The 24,272-nt window shown below is 37.8% G+C and overlaps 2 protein-coding genes and 1 long non-coding RNA gene across 8 annotated transcripts in view; 2 read left to right on the forward strand and 1 right to left on the reverse strand.

Moving 5' to 3' along the window:
• stan (Protocadherin-like wing polarity protein stan) overlaps nt 1-15,005 on the forward strand; it is a 190,478-nt gene extending 175,473 nt beyond the window's left edge. Inside the window, exons 21-34 of one of the 4 annotated variants that reach the window (XM_069305988.1) lie at nt 768-1,056; nt 1,269-1,413; nt 1,977-2,195; nt 2,986-3,206; nt 4,376-4,522; nt 4,716-4,980; nt 5,376-5,631; nt 6,510-6,680; nt 6,938-7,144; nt 8,703-8,836; nt 10,128-10,497; nt 12,400-12,589; nt 12,941-12,960; nt 13,484-15,005. In XM_069305988.1, coding sequence (XP_069162089.1) covers nt 768-1,056; nt 1,269-1,413; nt 1,977-2,195; nt 2,986-3,206; nt 4,376-4,522; nt 4,716-4,980; nt 5,376-5,631; nt 6,510-6,680; nt 6,938-7,144; nt 8,703-8,836; nt 10,128-10,497; nt 12,400-12,589; nt 12,941-12,950 — 2,624 coding nt within the window. In that variant the 3' untranslated portion in view covers nt 12,951-12,960; nt 13,484-15,005. The remainder of the gene's footprint in view (nt 1-767; nt 1,057-1,268; nt 1,414-1,976; nt 2,196-2,985; nt 3,207-4,375; nt 4,523-4,715; nt 4,981-5,375; nt 5,632-6,509; nt 6,681-6,937; nt 7,145-8,702; nt 8,837-10,127; nt 10,498-12,399; nt 12,590-12,940; nt 12,961-13,483) is intronic. The other 3 variants (XM_069305987.1, XM_069305989.1, XM_069305990.1) reach the window with 3 other exon arrangements.
• LOC123770833 (uncharacterized) lies at nt 524-20,360 on the reverse strand. Of its 3 annotated transcripts, none has more exons than XR_011223081.1 (5): nt 20,071-20,360; nt 17,537-17,811; nt 4,710-4,916; nt 4,354-4,517; nt 524-949 (listed from the first exon to the last, which is right to left on the reverse strand). It is a non-coding gene; the product is annotated as an uncharacterized lncRNA (long non-coding RNA). The 3 variants fall into 3 exon arrangements; XR_011223080.1 differs by having other exon boundaries at nt 4,710-4,921; XR_011223082.1 differs by lacking the exon at nt 17,537-17,811 and having other exon boundaries at nt 20,071-20,353.
• Nucleotides 20,129-24,272, forward strand: part of LOC123772951 (DNA-directed RNA polymerase II subunit RPB1-like) — a 31,181-nt gene continuing 27,037 nt past the window's right edge. The window contains exon 1 of the mRNA XM_069305994.1: nt 20,129-20,151. The gene's annotated coding sequence lies outside the window, so the exon portion shown is untranslated. The remainder of the gene's footprint in view (nt 20,152-24,272) is intronic.

A 24,272-nucleotide genomic window follows, 5' to 3' on the forward strand; every position in this document is an offset into this window, starting at 1 on the left:
CAGGTTCTGGATCATGGTTCCCGGTAGGCAAAAAGAACTCTGCAACTGCTGACATTAGGTAGTATGGCACTTAATCAGTGACGATAGCTTCAGGGAGCCTCTGGGACTGACTCAGAAACTTGCCTTTCATTACATTCAATACTGTTTTTTTATGCATAAACACATGTCTGATATTCCACTTAGTCATTTGCATCCAAAGTTTCATTGTCAGTGAAGTGAAGAAATTTTAAGATCTCTAAAACTCAAGCATTGAATGAACAGAAATGCCTTTTTCTGGGAAACCTCAATTTAGCTCCCTAGTACATTGGCTCTGGTAACACAGACACCCACAATACTGTACTACTAGTCCTCTAGATCTGTGCAGGCTTGCCAAACAGCAGGACCAGAGTCAAAGTTGCTCATAAAAGTTGAGAAGATAATATCTGTTCTCAGACTAACAATGTGGGGCCTCCACTGAATCAAATTTATCACACTAATTGCATCACCATTTAAACACATGTAAGTGTGAATTTTAGTCATAAAGTAATTTAATGGTCCTTTATTTACAATGCAGATTATGACCACACAGATTTGGGAGTCAACTGGACAGTTTAGTACTGTACTGTACTATACAATACATGTCAAATCCAAGTGTTATTTGGTTCCCTCTTTTGAAAATTAACTTAAATATAATTTTTGTGTTAATACAGTATTGTCAAGGTGATAGACAATTGCATTGGTTTATGATATGCAGTAGACTAATTTTGTAGACACGTTCCTTATAACAGATGAGACCTCGACCTCAGGCACACTGGGCAGTACTCGTGCAGTGGTCAGCTATGTCGTGTTCCGTTCTCTGGGCATATTACTTCCTGAAACTTATGATGTGGATGTAGAGCAGCGATGGGGCGTTGGCTTAGCTGTACGTTCCCCAGTCTTTACTGTAGCTGTCCACACCTCTGATGGAGGACTGATAGAAAATAAAATTAACATTGATGTGAGGCTTAGATTTCGATTGGGCCATGTTGGGAAACGGGCCAACCCTCAATGTGTCACTTGGGTTACAAAACTTGAAAGGCAAGTATTAATAAAATTACATTTTAATATTTTTTTACAGAAAATATACAGTACATGTACAGTATATAAATTTAAAAATCTGATCAATTCCAAATATGAATCTACTCTTGTTATACACCCTCAAAAATTCCTTATTTTATTGCAGCTTGAAATTACTTTGTAATACTGTAATTGCATTATATTGACTGTTGTAACATACATGACATTTACAGTAGTGAAGGGGTGTGGACACGTGATGGGTGCGAGACCAGTGAACCAGAGCATGGCTATGGTGACTACATTAACGACACCTTCATTAACTGTACCTGTAACCACCTCTCCAGTTTTGCTGTCATCCTTAATGATGCCGAGGCAGAAGTAAGTAATGAGTTATACAGTATACACAATGTAATAATATATACATACATACTATGTATTAATTAAAAAAAAGAGAGCATAAAGTGCTGGAAACATTGGTGTTTCACTATTCAATATACAAACTATTTACATGAGGAAGAGGGAATGATGTGATAGTGGGATAAGGAAATGAAAAGGACAAAGCTAAGAAGTTTAGTCAGTTTAATACATGTACACTGTATGTAAAATGTATAGGGATAAAATGTTGCATGTACAACTCAACTGGATAGCAAGAAATGTTGTAATTGAAAATGAGCTCATACACATTTTAATGCTTTGTCACTAATATTTGATATTGCTTAACTCTAACATAGATATAACAGTAATTTATTGACTTTGCAACCATTCTAAGTATAGTAACACATTATGAAGTGAATAAAGGGGGGGTGTACTGAGCATGTATGAATTTGATGTAATGTTTTTAAATGCTGTGAAAGATGGATTATTGGTGTACAACATATCTTCCAGTTCATTGTTTTCTTTTATGTTCAAATTCCTATCGATTTGTTTTTGCTATTGAACAGTTCCTGGCTGAGCCATCTATCGCAGAGGATGTGACCACATACACAGGACTGGTGTTATCACTGGTGTTGCTCCTGATGGCTTTTATTGCCTTCTGTATGCTACGAGGTGCACAGACCAACTCCAATACCATCCACAAGAACCTCACTGCCTGCCTTTTTCTGGTGCAACTCCTTTTCCTGGCTGCACTCAAGATCAGACACATCCTTGTGCAGCAAGAGGTAAGATTACCAAATTGTGAATGTTAATGTATGTACTGTATGCTAGTCTTGTAACACTAATAATACCTTCTTCATTTGGTTGTGATCAATACAAATCTAGTTTTATGTGAATTTAAATACATATTATTTAACTATACTTCTATTTTGTGGTGGAGGCTATTGCTGTGCTTTTCCTGAGGATCTTCCCAAACCCTACCAATTCCATTTTTTGCTAAAGATAATTTGAATTAGCTGATGCTCGGTGTTCAGTTTTAAGCACTGTTCTTCATTTTATGACAAAACAGAGGATGTCATTCTTATCAACTCTAGTACCCTCAATATTATACCCATTATGATCTCTATTTCTCAGTTTTGTGGGGCATGAAACTTGCCCCAAGAAATTAGAAAGGCATTGCCTGTAATGTGACAGATGTGCCTCTCTCACTTCTTGCATTGTTCCTAGTGTTCAAGGTTCTTTCTAACCTTAATAACAAAAGATAATGTAAAATATTTTCCAATTATCAGTCTTCGTAATCATCTCTTATATTTTTCAGATGAGCCATTGTACATTAGTAATAAAGTATTTTTACTTATAATGTTAATGCTTTTAAGCCTTCAGGGCTATCTTTTCTTTGTACACCTTTTATCTTCAGCAATACTAGTTCATAACTTGTTTGTGCTTGTCACACTTGAATGGCCACATGAAATCTCATTTCCAGCAGCAATACCCTTTTATTATGGCTCACATTTTTGAACGATACATTTTGCAGTACATTGACCTTATAGAGCATTCTGTTTATTTTACTTATAGTTCCCATGTAAATTGGTGGCTATTGGCCTACACTACTTCTGGCTGTGTGTGTTCACTTGGCTGTTGATTGAGGGTGTCCACCTATACCGAATGCTGACAGAGATGAGGGATGTGAACCATGGCCAGATGCGCTTTTACTACTCCTGTGGCTATGGTCTTCCTGCCATCATTGTAGGATTGTCTGTGGGAGTCAGGGCAGACCAGTATGGCAATTACTTCTTGTAAGTCATTATAAGTGATATGTTTTTAATTAATTCAATACTTTTAAGGTAATAGTGTGTGAAATTCAGTGTAGAATGGAAAATTAATGTAACCAACTGATGTGTTTAATTGCCTGAAATGTTACTAGCAAAATTTGTGCAAGCAATATTGAATGCTGAGCACGTCAGAGAAGATAAGTGACTTGTATAGTGATTCTTTATTAGTAAGAAGTAGTTAGGGAAGAATCCTGGATGAGTTATTGTTCCTTCTCTTGCATAAAGATGTACGCGGTAGTACAACAGAGGTGAATAATGTGAAGAGTTCATATCATGTTTAGCTGATAGACAGAATTAGGAGTAATATTCCTGTGGAAATATCTAGAGCTCAAAATTCTGTAATTCTCATGATTGTAGTGTGTGCGCTATAATGATATGATCATATTATGTCAACGTATGATAATATAGTGATAATATCTGAGTAAATCTGAGTGCAGGAAGAGAAATGCCAATATAATGGGGAAAACATAATTTAAAGAGTAATTTTGGGTAAGGATAGTGAACAAATGGAATGTGCAAAGATGTGAAGTGATTGAGGCAAACTCCATTCACATTATCCAATAAGGGTTCAAGAGCCTGTTGGGCTTCTAACCAATACACCAATCAATTTAGGGTCAAGAGGCAGGACTCGATCATGGCTCTCTCTTTCCCCGGAAGAGCTGGATGAGGTCTTTCTAAAAGTGATTGTTATATACATATATACGAGTGTTTTCTGTAAATTGTAACACAATGCAATATACGTATATTTTATTTATATATATATATATGTATGTATGTATGTATGTATGTATATATGTGTATATATGAGACAGTGTCAGACCACAGAGGAAAAATGAAACGGGAATTTCCTTAAGTACTTTCGTATATTAATACATCTTCAGAAGGAGTGATTTTACAGATCGAGTACTGGACATAAATAGGCAGGAGAGAATGGTGAAGTGAGGTGAGGTACAATACGTGTATCTCACCAATATGGCCCTCTGCAGTGTACACGTATTGTACCTCACCTCACGCCACCATTCTCTCCTGCCTATTTATGTCCAGTAACACTTTAGGTCCACATATTGCTGTATATTTTAAACATGACTGGCTATCACTATGCTGTACTCACATATTTGTCATTCCTCCTGCAGCTGCTGGTTGTCCATTTATGAGTCTGTGGTGTGGGCATTGGTTGGGCCTATCTGTGCTATTGTCATAATTATCCTCCTTGTGTTTGTCATGGCTATCCGTGCCTCACTCACGCTCAAAGGTCATGTGGAAGGATTTGGCAATCTGAGGTAAGAGTATGAAATTTTAAAGATTTTATTCGAGAAAATTTAGTTGAATTTCAGTATTATCATTAAAATTATCAACCATAATAAGACTGATTATTCTCAAATTTTATCAGCATGACGGATTATCTTTCATGCAGTATTTTCAGAAAACTGTTCTAAGGTAACAAAAGCTAATCACATTTTATGTTACCTTTAGGACTCTCCTGTGGTTAGGGATTCTGTTCCTACCACTGCTAGGTGCCACCTGGGTCCTGGCCGTCTTGTCCGTATCAGAGGACCTTGAAATTCTCCACTACTTCTTCTCTGTATTCTCGCTCCTGACTGCAGTATTTATTCTGGTGGGATACTGCCTCTTGAACAGTCGTGTCAGGGACTCTCTCTACTTCATGTTCCTCACCTGTACTGGGAAGAAGGTGCCATACCAAGAGTCACTCAGTGTCACCAGAACCTCTGTAGTGTCTGTAAGTATCTGTAGTGTCTATAAAACTGTAACTGATGATTGCACTTTTTTGCAAAGACAGATATTTTTACGGTATTATATTTATTGAATTTAAATTTGAAAAGAAGTAAATGTTACTATGGCTAAACTTATAAGTGGGTTGATTCATAAATACTATCTGGTCCTTGCATGAAAAGTAAGTATTCTACACTTGTTGGAGGGCTAGTACTGTATATTAAAAATTTACTCAAGCTGGATGAAACATTCAGCCAGTATTTCATAGAAATATAATTTCTTATACTTTTTGACACTTTAAGAGCAAAACTTAAAATCTCTCCCATAGTACTGCTTGCTTTCCCCCCTTAAAGCCTGCCACATCTGAAAATATAACTAATATAATTTCTCATTTTTTAACAGCGTTCTGCTCTGACATATAACGATGACTTCAACATTCTGCGTCGCAACATTGGAATTTCTACTGCCAGTACAACATCACGTTCCACCTGCAAGACTTCCAGTTCCCCTTACAGTCGGGGTGAAGGAGCAATTGCAGGAGGACGGGTTGCCTCTTCCAGCACTCCTAGCAACTACAATTCTAATACAGATCTTAACTCTCAGTCTGTCAAATCGCCTTATGCTTACAATGACTCTACTATGTTCCACAGAAAGCATGGTGAGGTTGAAATGGATATCAGTCTTTTTCATTACTCTGTTGGTTATATTATTTACCATTCCCATATTAAATAGGATTAAGGTTAAATGAGAGCTTTCTTGTAATTATCCTGATTGCTACTAAGCAAAGTGAAATAATTCCAAATAAGAAGCTTGTTGGTATATACTGTATTGTACAGGAGCTAATTTAAAATGTATAAAGAATTAACTTGTCAACTCTTCTGAATCTTTGGGTCCCCAAACTTTAGACTGTTAATGCATCCCAATACACTTATTCGCTAGTACAATAAATGAATAATTCTGAAGTATTTTTGGCAGTAAACATTGTTCATTGCCACTTTTAATAACTTAAAAGGCAATAAATGAGGAAATTGCAAGAAAAACATTAATTTTACCACTACAGTATAGTACTTTTATAAAAAAGATAAGACTTGGTTAAGAACACATTGTTGACAGTGATGTAGAGAAACCCCAAGATCTGACTATTTATCAGTAAAGTCAACTCAAATCGTGTATTTCTGCATTGATAAGACTTTCGCGTATAGTGGCAAGTACCTTCTTCTAAGCGTACTACTTCACCTATTCTGTTTTATAAAATATTGTGAAGTCTTGGACTAAATTTTACATTGGAAGTTATATATATTTTGAATTAAGATTCATTAGATAACCATGAGGTAATATAGCTTTGACAGTACTAGCATCATTATCACTTCTACTCTTTATTAAATATTTTTGTTTCACAAATGCAACTATGAACAGGTGATATGTATAAAAATGTAAGTTTTTTGTTTATGTGGTATGTTCATGCAAAAACAACTGCTTTAAACATTTACCTAAATTTGGCAAGAATTAAAATATCCAAAGAATCATGTATTTCAGGTGCTACAGGGCGCAGCAGCAGTAAGCATCGGGAGAGCGAGAGTGAGAGTGAGTTGAGCCTGGATCACCGATCCTTGGACCTAGCATCTTCGCACTCTAGTGATGAAGATGATACAACTACACACAATGGCACCCTTAGAGTCAATGAAAGAAGGACCAACCCTCCACCAGGTAAGTAGTTTCTATATACTGTAGTGTTTTGATGTAAAGAAATGATAGATTTCTTCTTAACTTTATATTTACTCATTGTATCATCACTTTTTTACCATCATATTTAATTAGTAATTGTTTCTTATGTTGTAGATTGAATAGCAATAAAAATTAGTGATATGAATATAGAATACTATATTCATGTTTTTAAATGATAACTAGCGATACAAAAGTGCTGTAGCTAGAAAATTTATTTTAATCCCTTTTGGTATTCGTAGAAGTTCCGCCTAAGCCATCTAGTTATCTGCCCAACATCTACGATCTTGACACAACCGCAGAAGCACTTCCCCCTCCACCTCCTGGCATGATTGGTGGATCTGGTCCTACAGGGGCTGCAGGGTCCCCTCTCCTACATAATATACGCCCTCTCTATGCCACTCATTGGTCCTCTCAGCTCCCACCTGCATACCCAGGGATTTATAAAGGTTAGCACATGATGCTTAGTGCAAACTTTATTGGAAAACTAAAATTTAGTACAGTATACTGAAATTATATTTCATTATCAATATTTCAACATTTTTAACATAGAAACAGTAGTAAGAAAATTGGATAGTGTTCACATTACTGTACATAGTGTTGTACATTGCTGTTTTTTTTTTTTTTTTTTGAAGTGCAAGTAGTCATCAATCATTTCAATTACCTAGCATGAATGAATAATAAAAAGAGGAATTTGTGTATTGAAAATTGAGAGTAGGGCGAGTTAGGGAAGGGAATTGGATGGTGTAATGAAAGCCATGGCTAGGAAAAATGAGCAAGGAATATTTGCAGATGTAACCATAAGTGTCTGCTTCCTGTCCTCGTTGAGGCCACTAAGGTTAGTGGCCCTCAGGTAAAAAAAAAAAAATGCCAAAATATTGCTACAGTTCAAAATCCAGTTAGATTAAACCATCAGGGAAAATGGTGGATCTTTTGACAACCCGCTGACTTCCTGTCATTGTTGAGGCCACTAGAGCAATGGTGGACCTCAGGAAAATTCTGGTAATTCTGCATGAAGTAAAGGTAGAGCCAACCCTTGTGTATGGCTACAAAACACTTCAGTGATAGCAAGTTAAAGAAGTTGAAGTAGACAATCTGAGAAGCATCTGTTGAAAATAAGTGGATAGGTGTCCTGTAATACTATGGTCAACAAAGTGAGCCAAATGATCCCGGCTTCGATTCCAGCACAGGATAAGACATTTGGGCAAGTTTCCATACACCATACATACAAGTTTCCCACAAGAGATGGGACCAAAGAGCCAAAGCTCAACCCCCTGCAAGCACAACTAGGTGAGTACCTGGTCACTGTTTCCCTAGCAATGAATGGGGTACCTGGGAGTACAACATTTGTTGTAGTTTGCATCCTGGGAAGAGTCAGTTGTTGGCCTAAGGAGGCCTCAATAAGCTTAACAGGCTTCTTGTCCCCAATAATGGGAAATAGAAATTAAAATCTTCGATGTGTTGCACAAAAGTAGACAAACTGCAAGATTAAGGAGAACATACCAAGAGGATTTGAGCATGTTAAATGACCGATTGGTATATTTGATTAAAATTGAGATAAGGAAGGCCTGAGTGAGAAAGTAGGTTGTGCATGTGCACAGCATATTGGATATGGTAAAAGACAAGACTGGGTAGCAGTAATTTGTAAGAATAGTACAGTAAATGAACAAACTAAGGACAGGAGTGTATAGTACAGTAACTGCATTTATTATGTACTGTATATGAATATTCACAAGCACTGTACACCTCATCTTATGAATCAGTGAAGTGCTGCTTGTTTATACATGATACTATGCTATGTGGATGACCTAACAAATTAATTTTTTTTATTTATATTGCTCACTTACTTTTCTCTGGATTCATGTGTCTCCCCACCCCATGAAAAGTGGGTAGTGAAATGATTAAGTAAGTATGTGCTTGTATTCTCATTTTAATAATTACAATTAAAGTTCATCTATAATCTAAAACAGCAAATTTATGTATGAATAATTTTGTTATTGTGGCCAGAACATAATGTGACCTCCCCACTTTGGGCAAGTGAGAGACTATCCACTACGACAGCATCAGATAACGAGATGCCAGATAAAGCAGACAACCTGCGGGTGGAGTCTCGTCCCTCCTTGTCTCGCTATATGGACCAGGTCAGTCTTGTACAAATTGTTAGTTATATTTAATCACACTCAACATTCTTACTTTTCTTGAATATTCTTTGCTAGTCAGATTTAGTAAAAAATGCTTTAATGTATTGTAACTTTATTAAAGTTATTGTAACATTCAGCCCAGGTGAATGGAATGTAAATTTATTGTTTATAATACAACCTTTGTGTGGTTTACATTTCCCACATTGATGTGTGTATTCATGTACAGTAGGTTACATGTAAGTAAACGTCCATGAGCTTATTCCTTTCACCTGTACAGGTGAAAGGAATAAGCTTAGGCAGTACAGTAGTTCATATCCCTGGATATTTTATACATTTCCACACTGTGTGCAGCTGACATAACTGGATGTTTTTGCATATAGACAACCAGAGGTCAAGTCTACCGATATATGGTTATGCCTCCACCCACCAGAGGTTCGTGGGGACAGTGTGGCTATGTTATAACAAATTAGCCAAGCCATCAGTGCCCACAAAGCATCTTTAAAGGGTGCATGTCACCTGCTGCTGCCTCACCACACCACTGCCTCTTCCAACCGGATATTCCTAGATTAGCAATATTAATGACAGTGTAATTATGTGGTGATGATAGTTTACATGACTGTATTTAGATATTATTTACTCAGGATTCTCCATATTGTCTATAGATTCATAAAATACATTTTCTGTGGGGAGCCCCTACGGCTTCCTGGAGTTTATCGGGCTAATGTTTGTTATATTAGACCGGGACATAAGCTAAGGAGTTCAGACCTACCAGGGACCAGCGCCAGAACCTGGCCCCTTCAGAGAGGTTTCAGGGAGCAATGGCCCTGGAAAACCCCTTTGTGTTTGGGGTTTTCCCAATAAGTTGTTTTCCCCAACAATTTTCCCAGCTTAGCCCAATAAGCTCCAGGGAGCCTCTGGGGCTCACCCAGAAAATGGCGTTTCATTACATTCAACACTGTTTTTTTGAATTTTGACAACATTGCTACTGTTGGGTAAAGGATCACCATAAAACACTACAGCAGAGATTAAAGAATCTTACCCATTTTCCTTTTACTATTCATATTTCACAATACACAATTATTGAAAAAGTTTCATATCCAGCACTGGCATGTCAACAAACCATACCCATCAAAAATTCATCTTGAAACATTAAAAAAAACTGCATTGCAGTTTAAACCTTATTTTAGGTAATTTATTAATAGGCAGAACTACTGTATTTGTAATCTTCTCTACTTCAGTATAATAATTTGTCATATGCAGTATTTATGTAGATTGTTTTTCTCTATTCTAGGCTCGCAATCGATATTCTCCGGCTGAGAACCAGTTTGGAACCTATTCACCAAGCACAAAGCATCGCTACTCTCCAGACACCAAAAAGTTCTCTACTGTAGATTCTAGACGCTACTCACCAGACACCAGAAGATACTCGCCAGATGTTTCTCAGTTGCACACACACAGTAATTCCTACTTGCAAGAAAGTCCATACTCTCATGATGTCAAAGGAATATCACCCGAGAACCTTGTAGTACGAACAGAGTCTCGTGCAAGCAGATCAAGTATAGATAGTGCTGACAAAAAGCGCTATTCGCCATCCAACCAGCAGCAGCAAGTTGTCTATACACCACAGAGTCAAAAGCAGTTCCTTCACAACTTAGCAGAAGGTACTAACCAATATGGATAGTTGTAAAAAAAAAAATTAAAATACTTTTCAGTTAGGTCATACAAGAAAGTTGTATCTTTGTTTTGCTGTATTTGTCTGTTTTCAATGATCACTGCAAATTTTTACCCTCATTGCTAAATGAGAAAATTCTCATGCAGATGCTTTCTTCCTCTTTTTCTGGTCCCTTCATGACATGTGCCTATTCAGCTGGAATAAACACTTGATTGGTCATAAATATGGAAGGAGAATCAGTAGCAGGACACACACAACACACTTGTAGTGTATGTCACACTTTTCTCTTGTAAAAGAGAAAGAGACGATCAAGGAAGTGTATTTGAACATCACCAGAAATGACAAACAAGAAGCAGAAAAGCGAACAAGCCTGAACGGTCTCCAGGCATATATGCAACTGAAAACTCACACCCCAGAAGTGACTCGAACCCATACTGCCAGAAGCAATGCATCTGATGTACAGGATCCCTTAACCACTCGACCAACACGACCGGACAAAAAAGGATGGTAGCCGAGGCTAATTCCCCATCCCCCCGCCAGCACTCTGTTGGTAATCTTGGGCATGGTATTTTATCAAATCACCTCATACCATGCCCAAGATTACCAACAGAGGGATGGGGAATTAGCCTCGGCTACCATCCTCTTTTGTCCAGTCGTGTTGGTAGAGTGGTTAATTACATGGATGGTGAAATACTGAAGAAACTGTTCACGACTTTTGTCAGAGCAAAATTGAAATATGCAACAGTTGTATGGTGCCCATATCTCAAGAAGCACATCAACAAACTGGTAAAGATGCAAAAGCATGCTACAAAATGGCTTCCTGAACTGAAAAAACGAAGTTACAAAGAGAGGCAAGAGGCATTAAATATGTTAAAGCTAGAAGATAGAAGTAAAGAGGTGATATGATCACCGCATACAAAATTCTAACAGGAATCGACCAAATTAACAAGGAGAACTTCCTTAAACCAGCAACATCACAAACAAGATTACACAGATTCAAGCTAAGGAAACAAAGGTGCCCCCCAAAATTTTTTTTTTTTTTTTTTTTTTTTAACAGTGACAGTTGGAACAAGCCAAGTGAGAAGGTGGTGGAGGCCAAAATCGTCAGTACGGTAGTTTCAAAGTGTTATACGAGAGAGTACCGAGAAGACGGGACACCGTGAGCATAGCTCTCATCCTGTAACTGCACTTACGTCATTACACACCAGGAGCTCAGTGTCACTCATCACAAGACCCAGTCAAACTCCTAAATCAGTGCTCTTCTACTGGAGTACATTATTATATTGTCTGCTTTGCATTATTGAAATCGGTTCCATTGTTTTTGTGCAATGCTTTTAATTACTGGAAATTTTCAAGTCGGTCATTTTTTTTTTTTTTTTGCATTACCTAGACTTGTCATGAATGGACCAATTCACACAAATTTAAACAATCTTTTGCTCCTCAAATCTTATTTTTTTCCCTGGTTTTTCTGCAGGTCATATCTATTTTCTCCCCCCACTATTCCCCCCCTCCCCCCTCCCCAAGCTGCAGTGGTTACATTAATTATTTACATGTTCAAAATAGTTCATGAAATGGGTTAATTTAAAATTTGTTTTCAAAGTACTATATGAACATTAACTATTTGGGTAGTAATTGAAAACAATAATAGTGATCAATATAAAAACAAAAGGATATTGAATACATTAAATAGTAATGTTAAATAAACCAAAGAATATAACAATGAATGCAACGTAGAAATATCAGCAGCAATACTCTATTTAAAAATTGGTTTAAACTGGTTCTGTTATGTGTTAACATTTTTACAGTGTAATTAAACACATAAGTACAACTAGCAAGAGGCAGGTGTAAACACACTGCCTCCAGTGCGTTGATCATTTGCATCCGCCAACAGACCCAAGTCCTGAGGCTCTACCAGCACCAGTGGTGAGCAGTGTGGGTGGGGGGGACAACATGATGGAAGTAAACAACCTCAACATATCTCCTTCCGACCCCCCTCCACCTTCGCCTCCCCCAACCCTTCCGGCAGCCCTTGTCGCCACCCACAAGATCTCCGCCATTACTCTAGGCATCTCTGACTCTGAGTAAGCTTGCTGTTCTAATACAGGACTTTTGATCCTGATATATTCTAAAAGGCCAAGGCTAAACACAACTCTCGTGTATATCGAGTAAAATATATAACCATTATCAAATCATTTCAGTAACTAGCATGTCAATCAAAATTTACAAAATACTGTTTAAATTCCAAATTTCACATACATAACCCTATGGTGGTGGACAGTGGAGATCATATTCTCTGGATCCACATTTTTACTTTCAAGATGCAGGTTCAACAATTTCGTAATTTTTCATAATGGCAAAGTATAAAATAATGGAGTTTTTCTTAATTTTCTTTATAATTACATTTTCTCATTTTCTTTGCCATCCATCCATAGGGAAGATTAAGGTAATCTTGGTAAGGATAATCATATCAGTATCGAAGCTTACTTCATCTAAAGTTATACATACATGTCCACACTGGCCTAAAGGAGTGAAGTTTTGTATATTATTTAAATGAATAAGCCTTCTGATATATTAGTGAATGAGTACAATAACATTATTCAGCATGTAAAACACAAATGTAGTGTGTCATAAATTTTTTTTTTTTCAGTGTCTTTCTTGATTTCCAGACTTTTCTATGCTTGAGGTTTCTTGTCTTACATATCCTGACACCTGGTGGTTTTAATATTTTTTCATAGCTCTGAATACTATGAATACTTTGATTGCCAAAACTTAATTACTTTTTATGGATACTATATCATAAAATGTTTTAATGAAATAACAAGTCTTCCACATAACATTATTCACTTACAAAACATGACTTTTATATCATTCCTAATAAATAATAATTCATATATAAAAAGTTATTCTCCTTTTGAAGATTAATTTAAGCAAATATATTATTTTGGTGCAAAATTATAACTAGTTTCTTCTTGCAGCAAAGAAAACACTGAAACCACTGTCTGACAGACAAAAGGGGACATCGCAGAGTCCCAGCATGGATGAATAATCAACAGGTAACGTGTGTGTGTGTGTATATATATATATTCTATTATATATATATATACAGGTATATATAAGTAAAAATGCAGATAATTATACACATCAGAGGAAATATTTTACCCTTATGTTTTAAAGGTAATAGAGTCAAAAGAAAATGTAATTTATTACTGTACATGTAACATTTTTAGTTCAAATAATTTGTAGTTGGCTGATGTTTAGAGCAAATTTTTTATCTTATTAATAAGTTAACATTTCAGCTTAAGATCTCATTTTTATATACTGTACTGTACTGTATTTACCAGTACTTTAAAAACATGTCATTATTTGTAAATCTGCTCAACCTATGTTATTCATCATCTTCAATAATTAACACTTGCAAAGTTTAAATAGTATGATGCAAAGTACAAAATGCAGATATATGGGAATCCACAAAGATGTGAATATTAAGATCGCAGCCTTAGTTGCAGCAAACCCTGTGTCCAATCATATATACTAGAAACGATATAAAACATGTTCAGTCTGACTATACTGTAATCACCAGCAAGTTTACATTCGTATCATTTGTGAACAGTAGTGTGCAATTCTACTCAAAAAAATCTTTTGAAAAAACACACCTTTAGTGATTATACAAGAGGATTTAGACAATATAATATGTCTCAATTTTGCATGTTGCATTTTTTCTATAGTTGTATATAGCAATTATCATTGTTGGCAATATGTATACGAATGGTATAAGCTTAATGGATTTTGATTGTGTGATTTCTTGAAATGTGATCTCGGTGTCCAACTTGAACAGTCTTGTTTTTAATCTAGGATCACAATAGTGTTCCATGAAAATACTCTGTAGTGTATTTCAGGTAATTCATAAAATAGATGAAGAGAAATTAAAGGACAGGCTTATCCAAAGAAGACAAGTTTGAACTCATAATCTTGTTTTAAACTAATAAGTATACAAAACAAACCAGTGCAATGATGTATATATGTGAAAAGCTCCAGGAGCATTTGGTCTATACATTGTATAGTGCTCTAAATGTACTCAATGTATACAAAAAGACTGTGTGTGTGTAAATTTTCCTGTATATATTTATTAATATTAATTGTCCATGAGCAAATTTTTCAACACCATATGCTTCAACAAAATAGTGTTTAATAGGGTAGTGATATGTAACCCTAAATGTTTTGTTGTAATGCACAGTGTGTTAAACATTGTTTTCCTTATTGAGCAATGGCATTGATCTCAGAGGAGCTGCCAAATGTTTACTTGTACAAGTTAATGGAATGCTCACATAGAGCCATTCACTTCCTACTTCAGTCCAATTGTTGTTACTATTGCTCTTTAAATCTCTTATGAGATTTTTGTTAACTTGTGTAATTTGCAAGTTGTATATTATTATTTTGCAGTACAAAAATCTTTGTGTAAATATTTATGTAAATATTTTAATAAATGTAAAGATGTCATATACTACTATATAATCAAGCTCGTACATACTAACAGTACTGGTATTTCCAATTTTTTTTTCCCCCAGGACTCCTCCCTTAGGGTTTAATGACAAAAAGAAGTCTCCAGACCACTAACAATCTTCTAGCATGTTCTTTACCTCTCATGCCATCAATTGAGTAATTATCAAAAGAAGGCACAAAGCCTGGAGGACTATGTGGCACCATTTGGCACAGACCAGTAAAAATATTCCCAGATATCATTAAGGATGTCAGTAAAAGAGCAAACAAACAAGATAAGCCAAGTCAAAGGTACCAGAGTCACTATGGATCTTATTAAGGGACAAATGACTCAAAATGGAACATTGAGAAAGCAAGATTTCCAATCCTGAATATTAGGACATTCTATAAGGTATGAGAAAGGAGTTCCAACAATCACAGGATTGTTCATTGTGTACACAAGTTAATCACATGAGGCTAATATGTAACTTTGCCAGAGCTAGTTTACACCTTTTGCAGTGATCGGAGAGATATAAGAACAAGTCACACTTTATGGTATGCAGCTTATTATTCAAATCTCTCAATTGGTTGCCGAGTGAATTATGAATGACAATAGAAATCTGAGTAAGGTATCTGTTTTTGAGAGTCGAGACCAGCATGATCATCTTTAAATACAGTGTCCACGAGATCATAGAGGTAATACCAATAGGGCCAGGGACCCAATGGAATTTTACCATCTAAAAATGAGGAATATCCAGTACATTATTAGATTTCAATCACCACAAGATGAAAAGGGTTAGAATTCTCCAGGACTATGAAGGTAAGGTATTGTGAGTCAACAAAAGCTAATGTTTGCACATAAAAGTAACAGAGCATACAAAATTACACAGTTGTGCAGAAAACTGCTTATCCTAGTGGAAAGACACATACTGTACTGTATTGGTTTAATAAGGTAAAATAACGGTAGCCACTGCCATCGGTAGACTACGCTTGACTTGTCCATAAACAGAGCAATAGCAGTGAAAATATTCAAGGAAAAAAAAAGTTTTATAACTATAAGCCTTAACCCTTTATCTGTGTACCCTAAATTAAATGTATGTCTATTTCTTGACACAAAACAAAAACAAATTCTCATTCTGTATCATAAAACATTGCTTTCTGATGTTTTCCCAGCCCAACCACTTGGGCTGGACGGTAGAGCACAGATCCCGCTTCATGCAGGTCGGCGTTCAATCCCCAACCGTCCAAGTGGTTGGGCACCATTCCTTACCCCCTGTCCCATCCCAAATCCTTATCCTGGTCCCTTACAAATGCAATATAGTCGTAATTGCTTGGCACTTTTCCCCCGATAGTTACCTTCCCATGATGTTTTCCCAATATGACAAATAATTGCCAGAGGTCTCAAGCGATAAACAATATCCACATGGAATCTTTAGAACTTTTTTAATATTAGAGGGCACACCTAATCTTCAGACCTCTATCACTTGAGGGTGACATGAGTAGTTTAAGGGTTAAATGTGGTTCTATGTGGGGTGGGTTTTAAAAATTATCACAATTGAAACCCTATACAGAGATAAGAACAATATGAGCAAGCACATTGCAAATGTATACTGTACCAAGAGACTTTTAAACAGGCTGTCCTTACAGTACAATAACGCAAAGGAGGGATCACAATAGGTGCAGCATTCAAGGTACAGTACTGGACCTGTGGAGTACCAAAGTTCAGTTCTTGCACATTAACTACAGTTCATTGTCTACATAAATGACCTACCTCAAGGAATACAGAATTAGATGAACATGTTTGCTGCTGATACTAAGATACTAGGGATGATAAAAAAAACTTAGACGACTGTCATGCACTTCAAGAAGACCTAGACAAAACAAGTGTATGGTGCACCACTGCAAATAGAATTTAAGGTGAATAAAGGACACCACACAACTTACAAATTATGTGTAAAAAGGTTTAAACAATTCTGATAAAGGGATCTAGGGGTAGTTCTAAATAGAAAACTATCACCTGAGAACCACATAAAGAACATTATGCAAGGAGCCTATGCTATGCTTTTAAATACGTGGATGGTGAAATACTAAAGAAATTGTTCACGACCTTTATGAGACCAAAGTTTGAATATGTAGCAGTTGTATGGTGCTCATATCTCAAGAAGCACATAGACAAACTGGAAACGTTGCAAAGACATGCAATTAAATGGCTTCTGGAACTGAAAGACAAGAAATTAGAGGCATTAAATATGCCAAAACTAGAAGATAGAAGAAAAAGAGCCCAACAAATCCACAAGGGCCGTAATGAGGATTCGAACCTGCGTCCGAGAGCATCCCAGATGCTGCCTTAATCGACTGAGCTACGACATGGTCAAAAGGAGTTGAAACCGAAGTTCTACTGAACTTACTGGATCCTGCAGCCTCTCCGAGGCACAAACCAGGGTTTTACACAATTCCCCCCTTGCACTCCTCACAATGCACCCCCACCCCTTTTCCCTCAACAAAAAAAAAAAAGGATATTTAAAGTAAACATTTTACTATACAATAATTACCTTTTAATACTTGGTTGGGTGGCCTCTTCTTCACAGCTTGGAGATGTCGTAAGTGGGGTAAGTGTTTCAGCGAGATGTTTGCCCAGAACCGATGAATGACTTCCTCGATCTTGGGTATGGAGCTGACATCTCTGCACTCCATATCCCTCTTAACCATGTGCCAGGGATTCTCAACTGGGTTGAGATTTGGACTCTGGCCAAGCCTTAATGATGGGTACCATGCAGTCATCAAGCCACTTAGTAACAGATTTGGCAGTGTGAGCAGGTGCATTGTCCTGTTGGAAGATGCCAGCATATGGCTAGTAAAACCCAAATTGTAAATGTTGCGAGATACGGTATGCACAGACTTCACCAAACACTTTAAAGATGTATTCTTTCACTACCCTTGCTGTCACACGATGTGTACTCTCCAATGAACATTTTACATTGTTCACAGACATTAAAAAGGTCTTCCTGGGATACCCAGACCAAGTTTATTGTGATGGCATCTCACTGCTGTTTTCCTCCCTGAATTGTACACAATTCTTTCTCACCGCTGACTTAGCCACACTGACCAATAGAGTTACTTCCTTAGTTTGGTGGCCTGCATCCTTTAAAGCAATGCTCTGAGCAATGGTTTCATTGCTTAGTTCCTTGGTAGGTCCCATAACAATATACAACCATAAGCACCACTAAAATATATGTAAAAACAAGGTAGGATAGCATAGCAAAATGCAGCACACAACCATTCAATATGACAGCCTGGAGCTGACTGGCACCTGACTGTTGCAAGATGACAAAGGGTCCAGGAAAATCACAACTTGACAGGTACTGTACTTGCAATACCTGTGATATTGTACCCCAGCTTGAATGCCCTAAACCATCCATACAAAATGGACCCTTAGCTTGATGAGCAAAGTTTGTGGGTATCTTAACTTTTATGCTATCCTCACATGTAAGAGTAGGGATGAGCAAAAGCCATCCAAGAACAGAACACATGAGTTTCCTCTCCAAAAAGTGGACACCTTCAAGGAGCCTATCCTCTATGTAATCCTATATTCCATAATGTAAAATTCCCTTGGCCAAATCTTGAATTTTCCAAAACAGGTATGTGAACTAAATTCAACAATACTGTACTAGATTTCTTTTTTACACCCTAGCATCTACAGGGGCTGTACTGTTATGTTCTTCATTTATCCATCTGTAATATAATGTACCAATTGCAGTACTGTAATATATTTCTAGACAGTACTTTATATATCTATAAATTAACTTACCTTGATATGCATTTCTACCTGAAACACCATGTTCTTCTGAAACCTCTTTAAAGCTATAATTATGACTATATGGACTATTAAAAAAAGAGAGAGGGAAGTAGGGGTCCAAGACCTCTTCCTGTTATACAACTTGGGTGTGGAACAAGTAATTATCAAAAGAAGACACCATGCCGGGAAGGCTATTTTCTGACCAGGGGGAGAAAGATACTGGCAGCATGGGGCGTTAAAGTTTATTGAAGATTAAATTCTGCAGAACATGTAAATATATAAAGTAAGAATTAACAGTAACAATTCCAAGTCCGAGGACTAGATTTAACTTAAAAGGTACACCCGTAGTAATTATGAGACCTTAGCCTATAGTGACATGGAAACTAATTCTGCAGAAACGTAAAGCTTAACTGGTACTAGAATTAAGGCCGAATGCAAATGTGAGTAATTATATAACACTAGGATATAACAGGCAGGACACAAAGAGTAACTAATAAGTGAGAGACCACATAACACATAATGTACCCGACCAAGAGGCCGGAAAGACCTAATGAATAAGGAGAAGGGGGTGACTACAAGTAGGGCTTACTAGCACCTAGACTGGGCAAAGTATTAGCTGCGGACAGCGGGACACTTGGGGACCGGCGCTGCACCCCCCTTTCCCACATGCAGTGGGGAGACATCCGGGACAACTGTGCAAAGCATGACGGGGTACAAAAGCAGCCGCTTGCAAAGGGGGGGAGGGTGGGGTTTTGCGAGGGCAGGCGGAGTGAGGGCAGATCCCCATTGTGCGCCCGTATTTATACGGCCCCAAACTGCCCGCGCAACGCCGCGGGACGCGCTGCGCAATTGTTTCTTTCTCCCCCGCCAGAAACATCCCCGCTTGCGTCAAGCAGTGACCATGTAGCAGTAAGGCAGTGAGGTGAGGCAGCTACTTATTTGAGAAATGCTTATTTTATTTACCTTATAAGCTGAGGCAACTTATTTTATTTGAGGAATACTCAGCTGATTCCTCTACATTTAGCATGGAACAAATTTGTGTCCAAGACCTCTTCCTGTTACACAATTTGGCTGTGTGTAACCAAACTAGAAGTGCTATACAAATCAAAGGACCCAGAATGTGGAATGACCTCCCGAATCATGTCAAAGGCTGTACCTCTCTCAACCAGTTTAAGAGTAAAACCAAGTACTACCTAACTACCTTACCCCCTAAATGTCAACCCATGTCTAGCTATTTTTTAAACAATGCTGTTCACCAACGTGTACAATTGCTGATTTCTGCTATGTTACCCCCTCAGTTGTGACCAGAACACGGTCGTGTGCGGTCGAAGTGTTGGCGCTCTTCAATAGACGTCCGCTGCTTGGTGGGAGGTGGAGTATTGCCCCCACACTTTTCGTCTTTGCACGTGGTGATACAGGATATTGTGAATTTGTTCTCGATTGTTGACAGTGCCTATGAGTGTCGAGAAAATGGCTGAAACGGTATGCCAAAGTGGTAGTGAGGAGGACAGACAAGATGATAACAGACCGTTTGAAGTACCAATGAGCGAAAAGAAACGGAGAAATAATAACAGACAGTGAGAGTGACGATAAAATTACAAAGAGACCAAAGAATGAGACCCTACTCAGCAGGACTCAAGATAGGCAATTTAATAGAAGGAAGAGGCTGTTGTTCCCTACAACATGCCAATTGAATTAAACAAACAAAGCCAGGTTGTTGCCTTGGTAAAGGGTGAGGCGCCGGAGAAAATTTTTGTGCAAGGACTAGGCTATAGGAACGTTGCAAAATACATTGAGGAGCCCATACTGTGCATGAAATGTCACGTTGGGGACATATGGCATGGAAATGCCAGTTTGACCCCAGGTGTCGGTATTGTGGGAAGAAACACGACTCGCGAGAGTGTAGTCAAGATTGAAAGAAGTGAAAAAATCGTCCCATTTTGTTGCAACTGTCGAGGCAGCCACAATGCTAGTTCCTCTCTATGCCCCATGAAGCCTCATCTGAAAGAGACTAGGACGGGTCCTACAAGCAGGATATATGTATCCTCGCAGCTAGTTAGTTTAGTTCATTTATTATGCACCCCATACCCATCTTGTGGGCGGTAGTGGAAAGGGTTACAGAGGCACATAATGGGCTCAGGGACTGAACCCCACAATTCATTTAACTAAGCAAGTTACAATCTTGATGAGCTTGTTACAAAATTCAATATAAGTCATCACATCAACAATGGGTTCGAGATCGACCTCAAGTACAGGTTCTAAATTAAGCAACTGACATATGTGGAGAGCTAGTGTCAAAATTGATGTTTGTCCTGCACACCGCCCCCCATCCAGTGGGCAGCGGTGGATAGGTTACAATCACTTAGTTACTACCTACAGTTAGCAAACTGGGGATATTTGGCTAAAATTTCTGGTAGCAGATAATTTTGAATGAAATATTGACACATCGCTGGAACATTGGTTATAGAATTGTCTCTAAATTCACGTATCTTTTCGCACTCCATCACATAGTGACGGAGGGTGTGCGAATAATTTTGTTGACACAGTTTACATTTGGTCAGGTCTACATCGGTAGATAATGAGAATTCCCAGAGATACTTGTAACCGAGTCTAAGCCGAGCAGTAGTAACATCTAGAAGTCTGCTGATTTTATTGGATGATCCATAGATGTGTGGCTCCTCTTGCATGATAGTATGATGATAGATGGAATTACTGGTGTCAATTTCACTTTGCCTCAGATCTACAAGATCTTGTTGAAGTTCTCGGTGTACTGCTGCTCTCAGATTGCTCATTGACAATCCAAGGTTACACTCAACGGCTCCTTTAAAGGCAGATTCTTTGGCTAACTTATCAGCTCTATCATGCATTCGGAGGCCAACATGAGATGGAGACCACATGAAATGGACTCTGTTACCATCCTTAATAATTTTGTTGTATTTGTGTCTAGCTTCGGACACGAGCATGTTACAGTTATGTCTTAAAGAGTTGAGAGCATTTAAGGATGATAAGGAGTCACTTAAATTTTACAGTGATCATTTAAAAATCACTGTAATGCAATTACAGTGATTTTGAAATGATCAATGCTAAGTGATCATTTTGCATTACAAATACAGCTTAAACTAGATAAAAGCATGCCTGCCTTCAGAGGAAAAGGTTAAAGTTTAATGAGGGAGAATTAAGGGGTCTTGTTGGCCATATTAAATCTTGGTATGATACTTATAAGCCAGTTTCGGCAGAAGCATTTTATGAAGATTTAATTAAGGAGGTAGATGTATTTAATGCAACATTGAACCGGAAAACATCTAGTATAAAAAAGCATCCCCCCAGAAAAGAAAATTATACACATGACAAGATGCATAATGGGTAGACAATAACAATGAGGAGAGCTCACAGGAATTGGAATAGGAATGGTAGGACTGAGGAAGGGAAGAATGGTTTACTGGCAGTTGCTAGGCTGTGTGGGGAGAAGAGAAAGGAAATTAGGAGTAAGTATTGGCAGGAGTTTGCAGAGAAAGTTGGGAGTAATAGAAACTTGAAGGAAATCTGGCAAGACGTAAATAAAATAAGGGGTAAGAAGCATAATTTTACTGCACAACCTGATCCGCAAGGAATTGCAAATGGTCTCGTAAATAAATGGGCGGAAGCTGCCAAACTTAGTTCATTACCCGCTGTAACGAGAGAGTCATTAGATTCTTGGAAAGATCTAAGAAAGGATTTTATACTTACAGCAGGTAACAGTGGTGATGTCACTTGCACAGGTATTACCAGAGAAGAACTAATAACGGCGATTAAAATTGGGAAATCTACCGCTCCAGGGGAGGATGGAGTAACTTATGAAATACTTAATGAACTTGCCATTATGACGAAAAGCCCACTGTTAGACCTCTTTAATATTAGTTATAAAGAGGGCAGTATTTCCAGTAAATGGAAAACAGCTATCATCATCCCTATCCCTAAAGCCAATGGAGAGTACAGACCTGCATCTTTAACCTCGTGTTTTTGTAATATGATGGAGAGGATCATTTTAAATAGATTTTTATATATAATAGGTGATCAGCTGTCTAGTAATTTGTTCGGGTTCCTCAGAGGAAAAAGTACCTCTGATTGTATTATTAAATGTCTAGCTAATGAAAATGATATTATAGAATTTTTATTGATTTACAAGGAGCTTTTGATAAAGCCAACAAAGAGGTTATTTTATATGAATTAGCTGGTCTTGGTGTTAAAGGGAGATTATTGCGCTGGATAGGGGATTATCTTTACGAAAGGAAGGCTCAGGTGTGGTATCAAGGTTGTATGTCAGGTGTGAGATCTTTTGAACTCGGCACACCTCAGGGAGGAGTGTTGAGTCCCACTCTGTTTAATGTACTAATGAATAAGATAGCGTCTGAGAGATACTCAAATGGGGTAACTCTGATCATATATGCCGATGATATTTTGTTTCAGGGCAAAGATATTTCAAAGGTTCAGTGTTGGACAATTTCGGAAACCTGTGTCACCATATGGGATGGCATGGCTATATTATAAATTGGATAAGTTTAGATTTAGGAAAGACTTGGGTAAATACTGGTTCAGTAACAGGGTTGTTGATTTGTGGAACCAATTGCCGCGTAACATTGTGGAGGTGGGGTCCCTCGATTGTTTCAAGCATGGATTGGACATGTATATGAGTGGGATTGGGTGGTTATAAATAGGAGCTGCCTCGTATGGGCCAATAGACCTTCAGTTGCCTTTGTTCTTATATTCTTATGTGTTGAGATCATGTCACCCCTAACTCTTCGCCTTTCCAGTGAATGCAATTTAAGCTTTGTTAATCTTTCTTCATATGAAAGATTTCTAATTTGGGGAATTAACTTAGTCATATACGCTGGACACGTTCAAGTGAAACTTGAATGTTTGTAAATCAACTGTATGTACATTTGTACATACAGTTGATATGCAGAGAACATACTGGAAAGGCGAAGAGTTAGGGGTGACATGATAGAGGTTTACAAGTGGATGAATGGACACAACAAAGGGGATATTAATAAGAACATAAGAACATAAGAACAAAGGTAACTGCAGAAGGCCTATTGGCCCATACGAGGCAGCTCCTATTCTATAACCACCCAATCCCACTCATATACTTGTCCAACCCGTGCTTGAAACAATCGAGGGACCCCACCTCCACAATGTTACGCGGCAATTGGTTCCACAAATCAACAACCCTGTTACTGAACCAGTATTTACCCAAGTCTTTCCTAAATCTAAACTTATGCAATTTATACCCATTGTTTCGTGTTCTGTCCTGTGTTGATACTTTTAATACCCTATTAACATCCCCCCGGTTATGTCCATTCATCCACTTGTAAACCTCTATCATGTCACCCCTAACTCTTCGCCTTTCCAGTGAATGCAACTTAAGCTTTGTTAATCTTTCTTCATATGAAAGATTTCTAATTTGGGGAATTAACTTAGTCATCCTACGCTGGACACGTTCAAGTGAATTTATA

The sequence above is a fragment of the Procambarus clarkii genome, chromosome 56 (assembly GCF_040958095.1).
Source record: "Procambarus clarkii isolate CNS0578487 chromosome 56, FALCON_Pclarkii_2.0, whole genome shotgun sequence".
Lineage (NCBI taxonomy): Eukaryota > Metazoa > Arthropoda > Malacostraca > Decapoda > Cambaridae > Procambarus > Procambarus clarkii.